Source organism: Lissotriton vulgaris, chromosome 2_1 (genome assembly GCF_964263255.1).
Source record: "Lissotriton vulgaris chromosome 2_1, aLisVul1.2, whole genome shotgun sequence".
Taxonomy (NCBI): domain Eukaryota; kingdom Metazoa; phylum Chordata; class Amphibia; order Caudata; family Salamandridae; genus Lissotriton; species Lissotriton vulgaris.
The window spans coordinates 1,193,607,270-1,193,631,240 of NC_141687.1; the positions used below are offsets into that span (position 1 = coordinate 1,193,607,270).

At 42.5% G+C, this 23,971-nt stretch overlaps 1 protein-coding gene across 3 annotated transcripts in view; it reads left to right on the top strand.

Moving 5' to 3' along the window:
* ST14 (ST14 transmembrane serine protease matriptase) overlaps window positions 1-22,595 on the top strand; it is a 423,216-nt gene extending 400,621 nt beyond the window's left edge. For all 3 annotated transcript variants that reach the window (XM_086956919.1, XM_086956920.1, XM_086956921.1), the window contains exon 19: window positions 19,211-22,595. In XM_086956919.1, the coding sequence (XP_086813045.1) occupies window positions 19,211-19,375 (165 nt within the window). In that variant the 3' untranslated portion in view covers window positions 19,376-22,595. The remainder of the gene's footprint in view (window positions 1-19,210) is intronic.
* The last annotated feature ends 1,376 nt before the right edge of the window (window positions 22,596-23,971 follow it).

The following is a 23,971-nucleotide window of genomic DNA, read 5'->3' on the forward strand; positions in this document are numbered from 1 at the left end:
ATCACCCTTGACCAAAAACTAACCATGACCAAACACATTAAGATCTCTGCGAAGAGAGCTTCTCAACAAAATTAAACCCTTCATCCCACCCATAGACCTTAAACAAGCCACCTAATCACTGGTGTTATCTAGACTGGACTATGGGAACAGTCCTCTCCGGTACAGCTCTCTCCCACTTGGCGCCACTCAAAACCACTCTCAATACTGCTGCCAGAATGGTCACCGGAGTCAAAAACATATGGCCACCTACCTCCCGCACTCAAAATGGCTCCCAGTGGAAATGCGTGCCAGCTTTAGAACTGCCTGCCTCGCACACAAAGCACTGCACACAGGGAAACCGGAATACCTGGCCTCCAAACTTAAGAAAGCCGGACAGTCCAGAAACCTCAGGAGCTCCAACACCCTCTTACTCATTCCTTTGAAAACCCGAAAACAAAAAACTGCGGCACGTTCCTTCGCAGGAAACTCACCCAAAATCTGGAACTCCATCCCTGTTGATATCAGGACCATCCCCTCCTTTATAAAATTCCAAAGACTCCTAAAAGACCTCTACCTCAACCGTGCTTTCCCAAACTGAAATCTGAAACTCACAAGCCACCAGGCAATGCTCCTCCACCCCTTACCTTATCCCGCTCCCTAACCCCCTCCTCGTGCACCGCCTCTCGGAGGAAGATTTAGCCCAAGACATTGTGGACGCATCGAGACTACCTGTGGACCTCTCTACCTCAATGACTCACCTCGGACGCACAGCACACTGGAACTTTGATCACTTATGTTTACCTTTGTCTCTTTTATGTGATTTCTCTCCTATCTGCTGTAAAGTGCTCCGATACCTTAGGGTCTGGTCAGCGCTATATGAAACCACTTAAATAGATACATTTAATAAATAAATATGTGCTTTGTGCTTTTATGGTCTAATATTGGCCGAATAAAGATTTTTGATTGATAATCTTACAATAAATGAATTTGAATTGTGCATACTGAATCTTATAATCTATAGTTTTTGTAATTGTTCTCCAAAAATGTATAGCATCATCACCTTTGATATAAACTGATTGTATAAGAGTAATCCACTTAGCAGGTGAAATATTTTTGGTAGATTCGTTTGATTTACTCTTACAGTCAGTAGGAACATATTTCTAAAATAATTCTGCCTGTAGTGCAATTGCCATTCCTTTTATTTTATCTTTCGTCATGAGAAAATATTCACTCCAAAGAGAAATCATTTCTTCCATACCCTCGCAGTTTAAGGGAGGCCTTCTAGAACCTGGGTAGATATTTACAGAGACCTTTTAGGCAACATATATTAGATTATTTCTAGGGAAATGAAAGGCTGGAGAAAAGTTGGGGCATGCTCACAAACTCACTAGTCTGTTGACATTCACATGTGCAAACAAATATAAATGTATTTTGTAGGTCGATACAAGATGTAGATTAGTCATCCTCCCACATGCACCAGGTAAGGCTCATGTCAGCCATACGCACCCGCCTCACCACAACACACAAAGAGATGCACAAATCACAGATGAATGAATATCAGCTTTATAGAGTGCGAACTTTGCCCAGGGGCATCAAGGCACTGCAGAAAGAGGTCAGAAGAGCCGAGGTCCACGTATGTGCAATGCTTGCAGAGTTGACAAAGTGAAAAGCCAGATCTTCAAGGCTTTACGGAAGAGAGAGTGAGATTACGGAGCCTAAGTAGAAAGAAGTAGTGAGTTCCAAAGTTTAACCGCAGCAACATAAATGGCTCTGCCTCCCCACCTAGCTTTCCTAAAGCTACGGACTATCAGCAAGTTTTTACTAGCCAATCTTAACTGCTTGGTAGGGACATATCTCCGAAATAGTTTGATGCCCTCTGGCCCTGTATTGTAGAAAGCCTTATGAACAAGGCAGAGGGCTTTGAATACAATTCTCTGACCAAGTGGAAGCCAGTGCAGGTTCCTGATAGTGGCTGCGACTGAGTGAAATTTGGGAAAAGCCATCAACAGCCTAGCAGCAGTTTTCTGCAGTAGCTGAAGTCGATGCACCAGCCCCTTATTAATACCCAAATAAAGGGCATTACAGTAATCTAATCTAGACAATACAAGGGCCACAACGGCCTGTTTTCGGGATGAAAAAGAAAGAAAATGAGGATCCTTATCCCAAAGCAGGTGGAGACTGTTCTGTTGATTTGAGGGCCCAAAGAAAGGGAGTTGTCTATTATGATGCCCAGATTTTTGGCACTGAGGCCAGGGCAGGGGCAAGGACCCAGCATGTCCGGCTACCAATCTTCCGACCAAGTGTCCTGATTTAAAACCTCAGTTTTTCCACATTTAGTCTTAGATAGTTCTCTACCATCCAGGAAGCCACTTCCTCCATACAGTTTTAAAAATTTGCTGCTGATGCTTCTACGCTGTCAGTGATAGAGATCATAATTTAAGTCTCATCAGCATAAGATAACACTTCTAACCCAAAAGATCTTACCACCCTGGCAAGAGGGGCTACTTAAATATTAAAGAGGGCAGGACTCAATAAGGACCCCTGAGGAACCCCACAGAACAGTTGACTTGAAGCTGAGTAGAATTGACCCATCTTGACCCTTTGTGACCGGTCCATAAGAAATGAAGTGAGCAGATTCAGGCAAGGCCCTTGATCCCCATTTCCCTAAACCTCCCAACCAATGTTAAGGGGGAGATAGTATTGAAGGCTGCTGTAAGGGAAGGCTGCTGTAAGGTCCAGAAGGATAAGCAGAGTCCTTGACCGGCATCGATCTGACTTTGGATGTTGTTAAGTACAGAGGTTAATGCCGTCTCAGTACTGTTCTCACCCCTGAACCCATGCTGCGAGCCATCAAGCAACTGATGTTCCTCCAGAAATGCACTGAGATAGACATTCATATGTTTTTCCAAGATTTTTGCTGGGACAGGTAATAGGGAAATGGGCCGATAATTTTTTTAGTTCAGCAGGATCCAGAGAGGGCTTCTTTAAGAGGGGTTTAACCACTGCAGTTTCCATGCGATGGAATACTGCCCAGATGTAATGACAGTATTAAGGAGTATGGTCCGGTGTGGAACAATGGCCTCTCTTTCTAACTTCAGAATTTTCAAAGGGCAGGGCTCCAACGGGGAACCAGACTTAATTCCATTTAACATCCGCTCTGTATCCTCTTGCAATAGCGGGGGAAAGGACCGAAGATAGCCTTTTTCCCCCGGAGTTGCACAATGATCCCCAGCCGGGAAATCCTGTGGAGGGTCTATATTGGGTCCTCCAGCATTGAGGATCTCCAGGGAGGAGTGTATATCCTTGATTTTAGTTTGAAAAAAGCCCACCATTTTGTCACAAAGATCCTGGGAAATGTTGGTAATAACAATAGCTGAGGGGGCAGAAGGGAATTAATCACATTAAAAAGTTCCCTTGAAGACTTTAGGGATTCCATCATCCTAGAGTAAAATAATCCCTTTTCCTCTGTAAAGGCAGTTTTATACTCTGTCTAAGTTTGTGTAAGTCTCTTTTGACCGGATTAAGCTCACAGCGCATTTCCTTTCCTGAAGTCTGCATCCTTGTCTAAGCTTTCTAAATCTCTCTGAGTACCAAGGAGCCGAGGGCCATTTTCTAGCCATACAGTGCTCTTTAAGTGGAGCAATGGAATCCAAAGCTGCCAGAGTCTAGTCGGAGAAATCTGAATAGGCTGAATTAACGTCCGAGTGAGAGGGATATGCATAATTCCTAAGTATTTTAAGGCGGCCTCCTTATTGATAAGGCTGAGGTTTCTCTTCATCTCCCCCTTATTCTTGATCTTGGGACCTGAATGAACAGCTCCAATTTGCAGCAGAAATGGAATGGCATAATGATCGGACCAAGAGAGTTGAATCTGTTCCTTCACTTTAATCCGCAGGTCATTAGAAAAAATGCCATCCAGGGGGTGTCCTGCTATATGAGTAGGACTCATAACCAGCTGGGAGAGGCCACGGGAATCCATGGTTTCTAGGAATGCTTGCGTCTTAGTACAGAGCGTCTTCTCTTGATGAAAATTAAAATCACCCAAGATGGTAATGTTAGATCAGGCCAGATAGGGCTCTATTAGATTGCTAACATCCTGATTAAACAAGTTCTAGGTCCAGGAGGCCGATAGGTTGCTGCTCCAATAAAACTTTCAGTAGGGAGAACCTTCATAGAGAAGTATAAGGCCTGATGGGGATCCAAGGGTAAAGTAAGTGGCAAAATAAAGCAGGAGTAGGAGTCTTTATCCAAAATTCCTAGACCTCCACCTATCCTTCCTTCACTATCAAATCTAGAAAGGGCATAGCCAGAGGGGATAGCCTCTACCAGGTCAGGACCAGAGCATTCCCTGGCCCAGGTATCAGTTATAAAAACCCAGGCAGGCTTTCGAAGGGACACAAAATCCCTAAATTATACCTTATTCACGATCTAGCGTTGACAAGGTAGCCCTTAAAACAATGATTTGAGATCAGAGAGTGGACCAAATGACCTTCCTCTAGGGGTGTGAATCACTTCAAAAATACTTAAATGCTGATGAGACTTGAAAAAAAATCTGACTGAATGCTCTAAAGTGTAGGAAAGTAAGATCTGCTTCTTATGGTTACCCCACTTTTTGCTGCTGTATCACTGTTTTTGGCCTACTCTGACTGAGATCCGGCTATCCAGGACCCCAGTATATCTGCTTTCTCTCTTAAATTGCAATGTATGTACTTTAGGTACATTCCGAATTGGATACTGGGGTACCCTTATCAGTCCCTAGTATATGGTACACCATGTACCCAGGGCATAGGTACCTCAGAGGCCTGCCATGGGCTGCAGCATGTATTATGCCACCCTTGAGAGGCCATTCAAAATGGCACGACATGCCTGCTACTGCTTAAGATGATGCTTGCACCACTTACTGAGATATAGGTTCACTATAACCATCTAAATCACTACACCTTAATACCGATCAGTCACCCCTATGGCAGGACTTATGAATCCTGAAGGCAGGGTGCTGGGTTTTATGTGAGAGGATGCTCCTGCATGAGCAGAGCCCCTCTGCAGCCTTCGGAGACCATTCTCTGGGGTTGTCTGTGATGCAACCAGACATATATGTTTAAGTGCAGTATAACCTCGCTGTAAACTCTAACTTTAAAACACTGGTCTGCGCTCCTGCTGCTGAGCCAAGCTCGAGCAGAGGAAGGCATGACAATAGGCATCCTGTCACAGGGAGGTGTGACCACCTCCCAGACAGGATTTAGTGTATTTTGGCTGGGTGGGTGCACTCTGAGTGCCAGAAAGTCAGCACTGGGGGCACATTTGGTGTCCCTGTGCATAGTCCAGCTCGAAACCAGTTCTGGGAGCCATTGGCTTCTTCTTTGGCGCAAAACTGGACAAAGGACATGGGTGTAGCCACCCCTTTGTCCTGCCCCTCCCCTAGGAGGGTTCACAGAATCTTTCCAACCCCTTCCCATGGATATAAAGTGGGTTACCTGACTACTGGACTTTAGATTTTTCCTGGACAAGATTCTGCTAAGAAGAAAGCAAGCACTTCGACTGCCTGCACAACTGAAGAATCTTCCTTGGAGTAAAGGAGTTACTCCCCTGCAAAAACAGGCACCTAAACGCATCTGACTGGTTTGCTTCTCCCAAGCTCATGAGGACTCTGAAGTTTTCAGCAACACAGGTGGTGGGTTCCCAAAGGTCCTTGAGGTCATTCTGCCCTCTCAGCGATTCCGAGACCAGTATCCCTTGTGTGGACCGTGCAACCTAAACCCCTGTGCACCGCATACATTTTGCAGTTGCATATGCTTGTCGACGATTCCCGAGCTTGTGCATTGGACTCTGTGTAGACCTGACCCGAGCAGTATTTGCACTGAAGATTTCCCGCCTCCACTCGGGGTGTCCTGTGGGCTGGTACTTTGCAAACTTGCTTGAGGTCTCCTTGTGGGGACCGTGCAACCTGAACCCCTGTGCACCGCATACATTTTGCAGTTGCATATGCTCTTGTCGACGGTTCCCGACCTTGTGCATTGGACTCTGTAGTCCTGACCCGAGCAGTATTTGCACTGAAGATTTCCCGCCTTCACTCGGTGTGTCCTGTGGGCTGGTACTTTGCAAACTTTCTTGAGGTCTCCTCCCGATCCTTGGTCCGTTGGCCTATGGGTCCTGGCGATGGTCACCTTGTTTGTTCTTGGGCTTACCTGGTTCCTCCAGACGTGCCCTGACACTCCATTGCTTGGAGAGTCCCCTGGACCTTGCTGGTCTACTCTGTAACCTGTTTCCTCTGACCGCCTGGGTTGCATTTGCCAAGGCTTGTCGGAGCGCGAGCCAGACATCAACCCCTCAGCACTCGACATCCTTTGTGGGACAGCTCACCTCTGGATCCTGGTCAACCTGGACGTCTCCTGGTCCCTGTGGCTGCAGAGTCAAGCAATCCTTCTTTGCACCTCAAGCACCCGACATTGGTGGGCATTAGACTACTGAGCCCTGGTCACCTGAAGTGACCCAGACTTTCTCCCCTCTGCTTTCAGGTTCCTCTCACCTGGATTCCAGGCTTGGATTCCACCGGACACTCTTCGTCTTCCTGGCAGCAGTACTTCTTTGCAGCTCTCCATTGAAAACGACTAAGGTTTCCGACACCACTAGACTCCTATGCGCCTGGCTCCTCAGCGATAGGTAACACGGGTACCTCAGTACTCACTGGTGGGTTGGCCTTAGAACCTCCTATGTTCCAAAGGCTTTGCTCGAAGTCCTCTTAGAAATGTCTTTAAACTTTAAATTTGCCACCTTGACTTTCCCATAGAGTTGTACGGAGCACACATCCGTGTTTCCTCACTGTATCCGTCCTCCAAGGGCTCCCTGTGTCATTCCTCTGGGTGGGTCCTTGGGGTCCCAGCAATTCTACATGCTCTAGGCACTGTCTAGTCAAGTCGTTGTTGTTATACCATTTTTTTAGTATATGGTTTGGTCTCCCCCCCTGGAGCCCGCTGTGTATTGTGCTATTTACGAATGTTCTATTGATTCAGTATTGTGTGCTTTGTGCCCTAGTCTCGTATAGAGACTAGTAGAGTGTTATTTTCATAAATACATATTTTCATATAAACACTGTGTGGTTCTCCTTTCATTTAGTAATTTTGGAGGTCACATTCTGGTGAAACAAGCTGCTTTACATTCCTTCAAGATTAAGCCTGAAGGCTGCTCCCCATGGCTACCACTAGGATAGCTTTCATTAAGGTTATCTTTGATCTCCTAAATCATAAGGGTCGTGTGGACTGATACAAGGTCCCCTCTTTAATTAGTGGACAGCATATGCCAGGCCACCATCTCACATAAAGTAACAAGTTTAGGTGCAATTGATACTGTGATCGCGTCCACTCAAACTTAATTTAGTTGTGAGGCAGTATGTGATGTGCATTAAGTGTCCTTGTCGCTCATAGACACTCGACCACACACTTTCACCAAACATTGTGTGGATGTCTTAGCACGCCAACATCCCTGTGTAGGTCAGGCAGTGCTACATACTCTTTCAAATAACTACAGCACCTACAGGTTAGCCACTGCTTTTGGAGAGGGACTGTTTCAAAGTCTATGCAGACGGAGCATGTGTATCTACAGCTACAAATGCCTCGAAAGGAATATGTAACTCAACCTGTAAGCATCTGGTCGTGCCATGTAGTCCTGTAGATTCACATGCGTCCACCCTCCTCCCGGGACACCTGTGGCAGTTGCAGTTCCTTTGCACTATTTTATTTGCATGGACATCTCTTTACTAATACTCTCACTCCATTCTCACCTGCCTGCGGAAAAAACTATCCAACAATGGAGTAAATGCCCATGCTCAATATCAGCAAGAGGAGGAACCCCTTTGCTCTTGACTTGAGACTCCTTTGAGGAATAAACAACTGCACACATTCGGACCAAACACTAGGTAGTGTAAGTATGCCGAGCATGTGAATCTAAAGCACTACATGTCATGAACACATTCTTACCGGGTAATAACCTATTCCTTTTGTCTTGCTGTTTGAGCCTATTTGCCCCCACTCATTTAAATTTTAAAAAAATGGGAAACCTCCGGTGCATGCACTGGAGGTTTCCTTTTAACCCACCACAGTATTGGCTAATGGCCAACAGATGTGCTGGGAGGGAGTTCGTGTGTAGCGACGCCTGCACTGAGGTTAAAGTGCTGAAAATGTCTTACTCATGAAACAAAAACTCCAATACAGATTGGGTGAAATAATGGTTCCTTGATCATTATTTTTTTGTTTTACTTTTAACACAAATTCATGTTCACATCGTACTTAAGACAAAGCTGCAGTTATTTAAACCAGGTACTCAGTTTAGTATCTTTCAAGTTTCATATCTTGAAACCTAAAGTACATTAAAGAGAGACACATCATACCTAGAAAATGGTCTAGAGTGATGGATGCTGCTCGAGTGCATCCAGCAGCACAAGAGACCGCTTTACAACTATAGCCAAATATGTCCACTCGTGTTGGCTTTAATTTGCTTATGATGCATATGTTACCACATTAACCCGTTCAGTGCTTCGAACGTCCAACGGTCGTCGCGTGCACTACCTCGCTAGAGCTGCGCACGACCGTTGGACGCCCGAATCCCGTTAGCGCAATCGAACGGCCGCACTGGGGCGGAATGTTTGTGCGCGCTTAACGGGTTAACCAACACATGTTGACTTTTCCCATGCTTGGTTTCTGTAGCATCCATTTTCCATATACATTTTTTGACACTTCAGTGAAATAGGTTTGATGTTTGTGTTGTGTGTGCAGGCCAGAACCATGCCATAGATCTGTTACACCTGTTGGCTTTGCTAATGCATTTTTTTCAAGTGACCACCATAGTTATTACAAATGAGGATTGAAATCCTTATTTCTACGAGTAGATCGCCATCTCCATTTCAGGCATAATTTAGAAATGTATTTTCACTACCCAGTACCTACCGCAACATTTGTACATTAAAGCAGATCCATAAGCATTTATCGTAGTCCAACCTATTAACCACAGGGATAGTGGACAGTTATATTTCAACATAACTTTATACAAGTGATTTCGGTATAAAGTAGTGCTATTTAGTAGAAGCTATAATACATTCTGTGCATTTCAGAATGGCACCCATACACAAAGAGTATGCACAAGGAATATCATGCAAATTATCGTTGTTCTGCTGGAGGTGGATTTACTTTAAAGACCACATTCAAAACAAAAAACAGTTAACACAGCTGCTTAACACACTTACTTTAGACTTGTGGCTCAGGTGTAACCAATTCTGATTCTGCAGGTGACGTCCTGACATTTCACTGCTCAAGGGCACCAAAGATTGAAAGCACGTTTGTTGAGAGAATATGAGATAGACTCCACTCTCTCCCTTTCTGACCGGTAGAGAGCCATAATACACAAAGAGGAACATTAGAAACGCCTTTACAAGTTTGTTCAAACTACATTTCATTTCTGTGTTTTGTTTTTGTTTCTGACTCACTAATAAAGGGTTATGAGTACCCAATTCACAAAGGTTTACTTACTAACAACATATTCACATTATTAATATTTTACAAAATGGACATATCGCAGCTTACCGGTCTACCCTCAAGCGCACGGACACTATGTGCGCAAACTTAAATGTGCCTACTTCCGCTGACGGATGTCGAAGGATGAGGCGATTTTAAGAGAAATGGCCAGCACCTCTCTACATCAGAAAGAACAGTATCCATTTGCAAAATACAATAAAACTATACATGATTATCGTACGAGAGCTCCGTGAACGTGATTCACCAGGTGTACTATGACCCTAAGCCCCCACGGCTGTACTGTGACCCTTATGGCACAGACTGCTACAATAGTACAATTATTAGCTCATATTAGGCATTAAAATCATACTACCTGCTCATGCTACACTTTAGCTGAGTTTAATTTGTTCTGGTGGTGAGTAATTGCTTTTCATCATCAACCCTTGAACAAGGGCAAGAGAGAAAGGCAGGAAAGCGAGAATCGAAGTGAAAAATGTAAAAGTGATGACCAAGGGACCAACCACTTCAGGTGGAAACGTGTGTAGATCAGGTGAAGATAAAGGCATAACGTGGAATCAAGACTAGGAAGCCTTTATATTAATATAGTCCACAGTACTGGTTGCAGATTCAGTCAGTGTTGTCACCTATTAAGTCATTTCGGATGTTTCAGTTATGCTAGCAATGATGTCATAGACAGTGTCATGAATGATGTAATAAGTGAGTAATTAGCAGTGCATTGTGGAGGCTCACGTTATAGCTACTTAAGGGCATGAGTTATCTGTACTAGCGATAACAAAAACTGTTGAATTTCAGGTTTTCTTCCAATTTTGATGCGATTCCATACTGCTGTTTTGACTGCAGCTGGGTCTAATTTTCCTATGGGGAAAAACTTGTTTTTGCCCCCACCCTACCTTTTTAGGTCTTGCGTGCGAATGCAGCGCAGCTGCTTCGCTAGCGAGACTCTATAGTCGTTGCTTTCCTTAGCCAAGGGAGACGGGAGTTGGCACGCGCGGACAGGAGATGTGCACTCCCGTTCGTGTGCACATCTCCTGTACCAGAGGCTGGCAGCGCGCGCGCATTGCGCACTTTCACTTTCCCTCCCCCAGTCGGGTTATTTGCTCAGAGCATTGCTGTAGATGGTTTGAAATGCTGTGGGAGTTTCGAAGGTGGCCCTTGTTTTTCACCTTTCACAGTTCTTCATTCTGCTGAGTTGAACCAGATCTCTGAGATGCAGCTAATTTCATGACTTCATCTCCAGACAATACCCATTAGGAACATATATACATATATGTAAACAATCGCAACGTTTTAAATTATAAATTGGCGGAGTCGGTCGCCGCAGCTGAAACAGTAGGCATTTGATGTTCAAGCTTCCGATCACCGCACCCCCCGCCCAAGTACCCTCGCTTTTCAAATTTGAGAAATGTGTAGATTTTTAACTGTGCGATGCGATCCCATTCGGCCACCGGAGGAGCCCTTAGGCTTGCACATTACTACCAGATTGCAGGGGTAGGTGGGGCGATGATTTGAAGAATGATGCCTTCCATTTGTATAGGATTCTTTGTCTGTTTTGTTTGACTATTTTTTGCTATGTTGCTTTTGGTACACCCACCACCACACCAACAGTTAAAGCTAATGATGTGCTTTAAAACAAGAAGAATGCATTTATACATAACCTTTCTTGTACTTTTTCTTTGCTCTTTTGGCAACTGTTAATAGGCACAATTGCCACTTACCCTAAACCTTACTGTAATTTTACCTAAAACGTGTTGCTGTGTCACATAAGCTCAAAGTTATGAAAATAAATAATTTTGTGTTTGAAGTTATTTTTAGTTAGACCATCGTTGCTAATTGATTAGAGAAGACCTGTCACGTTCTCCACTTTTAGATCGATTGCAGTGAGTGTATGGTCATTCTGGGGACGTGCAGGGACGTTGATGTAATCAGACTTAACACGCCTTAGTGATGCATCTCAGCAGAGGTTGAATTAGGGAAGCGGCTAGCCAATCAGAATGCCTACTTCGAGTAAAGAAAGGATACTTAAACTGCTGGATTTTGTTTGAGAGGTGAATTTCTACTATGTGTTTTCGAAAGACCTAGGGCTTCCCCCCCTGCACCATTCGTGTAGTTTTCTTTCTTTTATCATCACTTCTAAACAGTGCAGAACATGATCGAGCGAAGGAGGGTTACATAAATGCTTGTTTTTTCTCACATAGCCTGCACTCTATTGTATGTGCCTTCTCACCCCTCATCCCCCACTCGCACTCAGTTGTCCGTGCCTTTTCACTCCCCCTACCCGCACTCCTGTTGTCCGTGCCTTCTCACCCCTCCCCCAGCCCGCACTACAGTTGTCCGAGGCATTACTACCGTAATTTTGGTTGCAATGTGACACACATTTTGCCTGTTATTACAGACCACCTATGCAGTCATAACACCATGCCACCTTCTATTATAGGCAAAATTCCAGTCTCCCAAAACGGGCCGAGCCGTCACTTCCACAATTGCACTGTGTGAAGAGGTTAGCACTCCAGTGCACTTAACACTCTCCTGTGCACATTTGTCTTTGACTAATCAGCTGATTCCTTTTAACTTTGCCTCCTGGAATGGTGCTAGCGCAGACGCCATCGGGTCGAAATGCAGAATGGTCCACTACTGCAATTTATAGTAGGAGGACACGTCACTAGCTTAAAGTGAGTAATTGCACCAATTTTTACACGAATCTTACAATATCGGAAGTGCAAACCACATAATCGGTGTAACAAGCATTTGCAATGCCATAGTTCTCTCATTTACGCGAGTTTGAGCTAATGGCATTGTAAATGATAATGCCTTTTATTTATATTTTAAAAACCAAAACATAAATAAAAGGCAAAGTCATTTACAATGCCAATAGCTCCAACTTGTTTTCTTGGCCCCTGCTTGGCAGATTGTCGAGAAAATTTCCAGGAAGGAGCTGAGGTGGAGGAGACTTCTTATTCGAAGGTTTTGGAAGATTTGTTAAACGGCACCTAAGTTATAAGCACTCCAAATTATCCAATTTCAATTTCAATTTCAAAGATGCTTTATTCGGTTTGTAAAGAAAATGCAACCATATAACAACAGACATAAAAATTTACACAATACTGGAGTAGGCTACAAAAAAAAAAAGGAAAAACATGTAACAGGATGGCACTTAGATATATAGACATTTAGCAGCATTAATAGTACGAAATCATTAGGCAAAGTATCCATTTCCGAACGAGACACAACCCCTACTTCGTAATTTATAAATATATAGATTCACCCTCAAGTAACTATAACTCACACCCCGTCATGCTTAGTCTGGTCATTAATGAATGAATCAAGCCGCTAGACTTTTTCTTGGACTTACAAAGTGGCAATCTATTAGACCTGGTCTGAAACAATTGCATTGGTTACCTGTTGCGCAGCGAATTGCATTTAAAACTGAGTGTATTATTTTTAAAACCTTACAAAACACGGCCCCAAACTTTATAAAAGACCTTGTTTCTAGATACAACCCATCATTAAATCTTCGCTCTGCTCAAAAATCTTTATTGATTGTTCCATCTTTCAAAAAGAAACGTCTTGGTGGCTGCTGCTTTGACCATCTTGCAGCCACCTTCTGGAATTCGCTTCCTTTACAATTGAAATTGAGTGGAGACCTTCTCAGCTTCAGACACTCTCTTAAAACCTGGTTGTTCATGCAGGCCTACTGCTGAGTTGTATTTTACTTTATATCTGTGTTGTGTTCCTTTTTCGATAGAGCCATGAAGACCCTGGGCGTACGAGCGCTTAATAAATATATATTAACATAACATAACATGATTTAATTTTAAATGTTGCAGTGACATTATTAATGATGTTTTAGAACATGTCACAAGTGATGTAATATGTGGGGTAATTAAAAGTGCACGGCGAGGATCTGAGTTATAGTTTCTAGATATAACTAGAACTGGTGAATTTCAGTGTTTATTTTTTTTTTTTAGTTTAAAATGTTACATTGCTACTGAAATTATACCGAACTATAATGTTACTTTAACCTTTGTTTTTTTAATGAATTTCTACGTTTTTTTTAATGTAAAGTAAGAAAAATGATGGTTCCTAACAATATCAGTTTAACCTTTGTTTTTTTCAGTGAAATTCTAGGGTTTTCTTATTTTATAGTAAAATTGTATTACCACATGTAACTTCAACACCACGCTGTGCATGGCCTTTGGCCTGGTGGGGTTGCTCACATGGTCTGGTCTGTGGCCCGGCCCTGCATCCAACGCCCTGATGGCAGCCAGCCTCAGGCCACTCACACCTTTTGGCAGTTTGTGGCATGGGGTTGGCTGCAGGTAGCCAACCTAAAGGCCATGTGTGGCATGGGATTGGGTGCAGGGGCTGGCCTGTGGTCCGGTCCTGCATCCAAACATGCTCTCAGATGGTTTACAGACTTTGTCAGAAAGTCACAAAACTAAAAAATAAAAAGTGTGTTTATTAGCGTAATTAAGAGTGAGCACATATATGTAAAGCAGATCTATCATCTTTCTCCAAAAATCACCAATATTTTTAATCAAATGTATATTTAAGTAGTTCACATATTGCAATGTTTAATAGTGATTACTATACAAATATTTAATAAAGTACTATGAAAAGGTTTATTAAAGTATTAATTAAAAAATCAACAGGTCTGTGAAGCTTTCTTGTGACATTTTTTGTGAGCTGAAAATTGTTTTTAAAAAAGTTTCAGACTTTTTAATTTTTTAAAATATAACCAACATGTCTGAGCCTGGTTTGAACCTTTTTAAGCCCACAAAATGCAATCATAAAAACTATCAATGGCTTCCTTTAAAAAAAAAAAATCTTTGTCAGTCTTTCATGTTAACAGCAGCAGTAATAGGACGTTAATGAAGCTTGATAAGTTGCACAAACAGGTAGCCAATCAGCATTCGATTGCAACATCTCCTCATAAAAACTATCATGACATATAAAGAGCATGCACTGTAAGTGCATCCCATCATCTTCTATATGAGTGAATAAATTATGCCTTTACAATGTCTCCGCAAGGGAAAATAGTGATGCTGCTACTTTCACTCCGAAAGTGCATACATGTTAAAGAGCACATTCTTAGATATGAATGTGCTCCAAAAATTAGCCTCTCTGCACCCATCTGTCCCTGGACCCCAGCCAGCACCCTTAACATTTGATCCCAGCAACTTCATCCTCCTCGGAGACACAAACTTCCACCTGGATGACCCCAGTGGTCCAAACGCTACGACCCTCCTTGGAAACTTCTGACTAACTCTGCACATTACGGGACCCACTCACGCTCCCTGACATCTATTGAAAAGGATTTTCTCCTCCATCACCAACATGAGTCGACAAGCCATCACTAATGAACAGGACAGATCATGCCATCCTCAGTTTCAGCATTCCTGTTCCACACCCCCAAGGACCTCCACCCCCACTAGACCTGCTTGCTGTAGCCAGAAAAACATCATAGAAGAGAATTAGGCTTCCACCCTCACCATGCACCCGCCAAATTACACCAACAACTTGCCAAAAGCCATCATAAATGTCAATAGCTGGGTCATCGCTTATGCTTACACCCTGGATGTACTCTGGTGCAACACTTTGGCTAGAACCCGACTACATGCCAGCTGGTTCTCTGAGGAACTCAGGCTTACAAAACTTTACTACAGAAAACGGGAGCATGAGTGTAAAATGAGCCAAGATACCTCAGACAAAAACATCTAGAAACCTCCCCTCTGGCGCTTCCACAAGCAGATCTGAAATATCAAGCCCACAGCTACCACAGATTGCATAACCAAGGAAATCTTAGCTATCTTCAAATATTACACCACACCTCCAGCAACATTATCCCCTCACAAGACCTCTGCAGGAAACTTTCAATTCTTTTCTAGCCTAATCCATATTCAGAAAATTCGACCTCCAACCAGACCAAGTCACTCTCGCAAATCAATTTCCCATAACAACCAAAGAACAACCCTAACTATGTGATCCACAGTCTCAGCTGACAAAACTGCTGTGACCATGAAGTCTTTCCACTCCGCTGGTGGGAGGGGGGAGAAAAAGGCACAGCTTACCCTTTACCTCACTGCGCTACCATCAAAAGACTCCTACCGTGCAACAAAACTCCAACACTCGACACCGCTATCCACTCGACTACTTTCCAGGATATTTAGAAACCTAATCATTCCCCTGCTCATGGGATCATCTAATTCTAGAATTACACCTTAGAATAGTGGAAACAGCACATTGTTCCAGCCAGATGATGATTAATTTAATGTGCTCCATATTTTCATTAGGAAGCAAAAACAAGAATCGTGAACACACTATGACAGATCTGGGACCTCTGTGGAAAAGATGGGAAAAGGACTTGAACTGTCAATGCACACCTAAAGAATTGTCTATGATGCTGGAAAGCTCCAAACAGTTCCTAGGAATGCTAGGTTCCGCTTGATCCAGTTTTACATAGTCCACAGGGCATATCTGTCCCCAGACAAAATCAGTAGGTATTTTAATAGAACAGATGCATGTTGTCCACGTTCTAAACTGTTAGATGCTGGACTTTTGCATATGTTATGGTCATGCCCCAATCTACACAGTTACTGGGCAGAGGTGATACAGCTCCTGTCCACAAGCACCAACAGGACGCTCCCAAATATGTGGGAAGCATGTATCACAGGAATATTTGCCAGGGGCCGGAAGTATAAAGTCACCTCCAGATTTTTAGACTTGGAACTGGTGGTGGCCAAGATGCTGATCATTCGCTGCTGGAAAGCTGAAGACCCACTGACACTGAAAGCCTGGTCTCAATCCATGATAAATCGGGCTAAAGCAGAAGGTGATAGGAGGTACTCTATGATTGTGCAAATACCCTATTGCTACTGCTTGGAGTATAATTCTAACAACACTCCAACTGGAGATGGCACCGGAGGACTTTACCGATAACTCTAATGTTGACTGATCTGACCTACCTGCAGGAGATGTATGACGTTACAACGCATACTTTTACCATGCATACCATTACAACGCGGTATTTACAACGCATACCATTACAACGCATAGCGCTTTGGGGTGCTGGATAGTGAATAGTTTAATTTACTATTCCAACTCCAGTCCCCGTGGACACTAGGGAAGGTGTTGGATAGTAAATTTAACTTATTCCGTATCCTAGAGCGCTCCCCAGCGCAATGCGTTGTAATGGTTTGCGTTGTAATGACTGCGTTGTAATGGTAGTGCGTGGTAAAAGATTCGTTGTAAAGGTTGTATACCACCTGCAGGCCTTATTGGCTCTGGCCAATTATAAGCCAATTTCACTTCTTCCGGCCCTCACGAAGATCACTGAAAAACACGTCCACGGTGTCCTGTCGCGCTTTTTGGAAGCTAACAATCTGCTCCACCCATCCCAATCCGGTTTCCGTCCTAACTTTAGTACGGAAACGGCATTGTTAGAGGTCACTGAGATCATCAGGGAGACTCTGGATGTCGGCGGGAGGGCCATGCTGGTCATGTTAGATCTATCGGCGGCCTTCGACACCGTCCCCCATAAGGCGCTCTTAGCGAGGCTTTATGACATCGGCCTTAGGGGGACGGCGCTCAGGTGGTTTACATCCTTCCTTGAAGGCCGCCGCCAGACGGTCTGGGTTTCCCAGAGCTCTGCCGAGATGCCGCCATTGGGAGTTGGGGTTCCACAGGGTTCTGTGTTGAGCCCCACGTTATTTAACATCTTTATGTCCCCTTTGGCGGCCTTGGTGGAAGCATATGGGGCCCAGATCGTCTCCTACGCCGACGACACGCAACTCCTCTTCACTTGCGGGAAAGACCAGGAGTTCGATGGAGGAAGAATTCGGGACTGTCTTACATTGGTCTTTGACTGGTTCCAACGGAACAGTCTAAGGGCCAATTCTAGCAAGTCCGAGGTTCTGTTTTTTGGTTGCGTTGTCGATCCGGAGTGGCAGCATTGGTGGCCGTCCGACATGAGCCCTCCTGCACAGTCTTCGTTGGTGGCTAAAAATCTGGGTGTCAAGCTGGACAACCAGCTGTCGCTGCGAACACATATTCTGGGTCTGGCGGGCACCTGTTATGGAATTTTGAAAATGCTCCGTAAATTCCTGCCCCTGCTGTCTGAGGAGCACAGGCGTATTACTGTGCAGGCTCTCGTCGGCTCTAGGCTAGACTATGCTAATGCCCTCTTCCTTGGCCTCCCTGATTACCTAGTTCAGCGCCTACAGGTGGTACAGAACTCTGCCGCCCGGGCTATCTTTGGCTTGCGTAGACGAGCCCGAGCTTCCGGGCTGCTACAGGCATTACACTGGCTGCCTATCCGGAAGCGGATCCAGTTTAAGTCCCTGACTCTGATGCATAAAGCCCTGTTTGGATCAGGGGCCGGATACCTGCGGCGAAGACTGGCCTTCTATCGACCAGTCCGCTCCTTGCGCTCGGAATCCCTTTACAAAGCGGTGGTCCCTCGGGTGAGGAAGGCCCGTATGGGAGGACGCTCTTTCAGCTGCAAAGCTCCACAGCTGTGGAACTCGCTTCCTCTTTCGCTGCGCAGCACTGCCAATTTGTTCCAGTTCAGGAAAAGCCTGAAGACTTGGCTTTTTAATCTTTAGGCTGTTCTTATTGTTTCAGTTTCAGTTCTTTTTCTTTTTCTTATTTTTCTACTGTGTTGTGTTATTTTTATTCTGAGCTGCAGGTGGAAAGCGCCGGGACACTCTTTTTGAGTAGCTGTGCGCTATACAAGAGCGCTATAACAGAACATAACATAACATAGTCAACATATACTGAGGGCTGGAGTGTGTAACACATACTATTTTCCCTAGATTTCACTTCAGGACCATGTTATTAGAACGTACCAATTTAACCTATTGCAGTGCGATGGTAATTATGGGCATGCGTCACCCCTCTTTACTTTAGCCCATCCCATTCGCCTCCTCCCCCTCACAGGTTGTTGTTACACGTTTAGGACTTAAATACACAGCTTCTGATCACTAACCTTGACAATATACCACAGCTGTTAGGAGGCAATAGTGTAGTTTGCTTCAAGTACATTCACATACAGGTGGGAAGCTCATGCATGTATGTGAACATGTATGCTATCAGTACATATACTCTATGCGTGGGCTCCTTTTGTTATTATATCTAATGCTGTATGGACATGAGTTTTTCAATCTTATTGTCTGTTAAGGAGTTGTGTCTACCACCTTGATTAATCCGTTTTCCCCTTAAATGCAATGCATGCTTTTGTAAAACATGTAAGCTTGTAATACATTGTTATGACTTTAAAAAAACCTAATAAACAGATCAAACTACAAAGAATAATAATTAACAAAAACAAGCAGATTATTTTATGTTAAATAGATGACCATAGTATTTGGCATACATGAGACTGATACACACCAAAGCTTGTAGGGTTAATTTGTGACTAAGAGCACAGTAACAAAAGGGTGCATTAATACTGCCACTACAGACTCTAAATAGATTCAATGCAAATCAAGCTGCTGTTCATATCACAAAGTAACATGTCTTCCTGATTCCAAACTCTGCAATTTACCTTCTACACAGCTTGTCACTCAAGCCTACCGTGCATCCTGTGTTACAGAGGCTAGGCAGTTTTTGTAAATTTACTATCACATACTGGCAGTATTGCATGATGTGTCAATAGGTTTCTCATTTCATGTTAGTGTTGTTTTTAACCTTTTTTCACCTGTGTTTTTCAGGGAGATTCTGGTGGACCTCTTTCAAGCGTGGAAGTAAACAGCAGCAGAGTTTACCTGGCAGGCGTAGTCAGCTGGGGCGATGGCTGTGCCCGCAGGGACAAGCCTGGTGTTTACACCCGGGTCACTATGCTTCGAGACTGGATCAAACAGCAGACCGGACTGTAGCCGTGTAAAATTTTGATGGATATGACTTTTTTACTCTGTGGCTTGGTATATTGTATTTGCCAAGTCTTAACAAAATATTTTTTATATATTTTTATTTTTAAATGTGACTGTCATTCGTAATGGAGACAAATGGATTTTGCACCATTACCTTGATGTCAGAACAGTGGACTGTGCTGCTTTGATTTCATTCTTGAGCATCGAGCTCCCACCCTTCCCCCAACTACTACCATCATCTGATTTGATATTGTCTCCTCCCCGCACAGGAGCAGCATTGAATTCTTTCTCTGTTCCACAAAATAGTCTGGAGCCAGAAATGAAGACTGATGTGGGGACTCTAATAGGATTTGAAAGGTTTCAGTATAACAAGACTAGAAGTATTCTGTGAACATCAAAGCAAAGAATTGATATTCATGTTAATGCTGGAAAAAGGGCAACACTGCGCGAAGAAAGCCCAAGTTCCAAATATGGTCTACAAAAATGTTTGTAGGTGACGCAGTATACTTGGGTCATTAGGGACAAAAATCTTTCTCCCCACTTCAATATAGATAGATCATTGCTGTGTGTCCAGAGTTAGATTGATGGATTTGATTGGTTGCATGGCTTCCTACACTCCAATGGTCTGGAACCATCGTACTAATTTATATTTCTTATATTTCACTTATTGTGGTTTTGAATGTTACTGTTGCTGACGCTCAAAGTCTACAATATGCAGTCCTTCTACATAATGTAGGCTAGTGAACGCAAAATAAATGTGAGTAGGTGCATTGATGACCAGCTTGCTCAAGTAATGTGACTTGCGAGGACTGGTGGCTTAACATTATGGCTAGGAGAGCCTTTCTGCTCTAGATTGCAGATGGGAGAGCTGTAATTTTCCTGGTTTGAAAATGTGTTGATCTCATTCGCACCAAACTGTTATTTGGTGGTATGGATGAAATAAAACATCTGTCTGATTTGCATGTTGGCTCCGGAGAGAGGTCAATTGGTGGCTCTCCATGTACTTGGAAGTAAATGTTTGCCTTTTAGGTTAGGGTTAATTCCTATTGACAGGAAAGTTTCACACCTCCAGGCCTGCTGTTGAAAGGATGCTGTGAAATTTAGGTCCCCTTTATTTGTATATAGTAAGTCTGAATTTGGGCTGATGTAGGAGCACTTTAATGCTGTTGAGATTGATCTGTTTCCATGTTAAGGTCCTCGTGGACTATGTAAGACTACATTAACTCTAGAGATTGTTCTGTTCCAATGGATTTTGTTTTGCATTGAAGAATGAGGGTTGTTAGAAAGGGGCTTTCATGTGAATCCGTAACTGGGGCTACTTTAATAAACACTTATTTTTCCAGAAAAAGTGAAATGTAGATTATCTTCTTTCTGAAGTAAAAGCGCACAACCTCAACTATATCAGATCATTTCTATGGCCTTATCATCTAGTTACTCTTCACCGGCATGAGTGTTACGGTCTTCAGTAACACAAAATAGAATGCATACCTGTATATGAAGTGAAGGGCTCTCCTTTTCAAATAAAGTTTGGAGGTCTATCCCTCTCATTCAAAACAATCCCACTCAATGCTGCATACTCAACAATGTATGTAGGTTTTCTCTTCTATGATAAACAATCGTATTACCAAAGCAGTAGCTTTGTGGTCTTAAAGATTAGCTTTTTTTGTGGAATTATTTGTTTATAAATGTAGTCCTTGTCTTGTTTTAACTGTTTGTTAGTCCTAATTTCATTTATTTCTGATTTCAACTGGATTTTCCTTACAGTGACCTCCATTGTGCTGGGAATTGCTTGAGTCAGCCTTTTAAGAACGTAATCATCAGCTTTTGGATGCTGAAAGTGGGATCAGCCTTTATCTATCAGCAGGTTTTGGGTACCATGGTTGTTGCCTTTGACTATAAAGATGCCAGTGGCCATGAATACTACTTTTGTGTAATACAGAGTTTTAAAACGATAAGAACAGTCAGTAAAGAACAGTTATATTTTAGTGCACTGATTTTGCATCTCCATTTTCAAGGTCCCATTTATTAAAGTGATTAATGATGTTCTTTTTTTTTAAAGGGTTTGTAAGTCATGAAAGTACTGTTTCAAATGTTGTTTGAATGAAATGCTTTAATAATAGTAGGTAACATTCAATATTTAACTAGGCACATAGAAAAAAGGGTAACCAGAATGACGGGAATGACAAATGAGTGGTTGGGACATGGCTTTATAATATCACATGGGGCTGGGAACAAGACTGTAAATAGGATGAGAGAGAATGGTGTAGGGTCGGATTCTGGTTAGAAATGTGAACTGGTGTGTCCTTTTGGCTCTTCTTCCCCGTCTCTCCCATCCTAATTCAATTTGGAGGAAGTAGGGGTGTGGTAGGGCAGTCAGTGATCTGGAAGCAGAGGATGGAACATGGCTTTTATTGTTTAACAGTGATCGAGCTATTGAAGAAATGTCCTTGCTCACAGGTTCATTGATCGGTCACAATCTGCTCTGTAAGACTAGTGGTCACTTTATAGTTGCACAATATAGTTGCACAAGAAAACTGGGTGTCGGGGAGAGCAAGATGGCATTTCTCATCTTCTGTTTATCAGCATTGGTGGGACTTCTTGTATTTCAAATATTTGAAAGCACAAATTGTTAACATGAATTCGAATCAATTGTATGACAAAGATGGTGTCAGGAAGCAGTATTTGTATTCCACTGCAGAAGAAGGAAACTCGCAATGGAGAGGATTTGTGTAATTATATGTAATACTTGAAAAAATGTTTCCATCCTTTTTATAGGCTGGATTGGCATTACCAAAATGTGCCTTAATATGTAAACAAGAGCAGAAACTAATAGTGCCTTGTCAGTTTGATGTATTTGCTATTTTTATCTTGAGTGTTTTTTATAGTTTAAATACATTTTTAGTCAAACGGCATATGCAATGGCATTTTGTAACCACGTTTCTAGAGGTAGGCAGTGAGGCCATGCTTATGCAATAAAATGCAGAGCTCTCTCGTTAAGTATTATTGCAATTGGCACGGCTATGTTGTTGGGGGTAATCCCTTGTGTGTCTCAGATGGTGCTCAGAAAATGAAAATGGTAAACAAATCTCCTCTTATGAATTCTTTTGCATTCTGTATCTAATGTAAATGTGATAGAAAATGTCTTTCTTGACTGTTTTTATTATTAGTTTCAAATGACGAGTCCTGTAAAAATGAGATTGCGGTTTAAAATATATTCTAGTAAACTTTTTTAGGTCTTCCCGTTTTAATTATTTTCGTCAATGTTTTGTGCAGTTGATTCTATTAAGTTAAGATAACGTATATCAGCCTGCCTGGATAGGACAGTGTGCTTCTACTTAATTCCCAGGACTCAGAAATGATAATGCCACAGTAGGCTTTTGATAATGATCCAGAATATATCGCTCTGAAAATGATTTTGGCCTGAATGTATAGATATTGCTAGAAATATTACCTCCATAAACAGGTAACTAATTTAGAAATTATTATTAGCAGTTAGCTTAAAGTAGTTGTTTAAAATACTTCTAATTTTGGCATTTATGACAAAATATTATTAAATGGTTTTGGGTGGGTTAAGTTGGTCATCGGAGAATATGTGGACTAGGTTTCTGAATTCAAGAAAGCCTCAAAAGTGCATAACCTATATAAACTGGTCAGACTAGGACGTGACAAGTGAGTATATAAAAATAAAAATTTGGAAGAATAAACAACATGTAAGAAAGAATCCCGAACATGATTTAAATCTCTTTCTGAGAAATAATTGCATGCATTTAATCATGCAGTGTCAAGGCTCTAGGAAAACCTATTTGAAGGGTGAACTAATTCATGTGTTTGTCCTTAAGAATTTCTAACTCCTAGTCAAGAGTTATACCCCATTGTTAAACCATATTTCCCGTTATCCTCCTCATTCATTGTTTAAACACAGAGGAATCACGCGGAAACAGATATAAACATCAAAACATTGAAAGAGGGCAATAAATAATTTCCAGTTTGGGGACAGAAAAATGTTTTTATAGATTGGATTAGTTACCTTTTTGTACAGGCCTTATAGAAATAGGGGTTGTGACCATTAAATCTCGAGAGCTCACTACTAACCTGGTATTCCAAGATTTTTTTTAAACATAATTTTTAGGAATCGACAAAACCCATAAGACTCAAAAACAGTATCCATGACAATAAGAATACAAAAATAACACTCATGACGACCAGTATTGCCGCCGGGGTAACAACAAAGTGAATATTCATACATAGTAATTTCAAGTGATACAGAGTCCTATTGTCTAAAAAGATACAACAGAGATTTAACAGATCACTTTTATACGTGGATATCCGGATGTTAGAAAACTCGTGGTTATCTAGTTATCTATGCATTACAACACTAAAATAAAAATGTGGAACTCCACCCCCCCCCCCCTTTTCCATGTACACTGGCCCTCTATTGTGCAGAGAAACATATGAGGAGATTGCATTCACTGAATTAAAAACAAAGAAATACGAAGCATATGAATGTATTTAATTTATATCCCTAGGCAATTAAAGACCTGTAGTAGACTGGTGTCATACAGATTCGGTTAGGTTGACTGATGGGGATGTGGGAGATGTGGG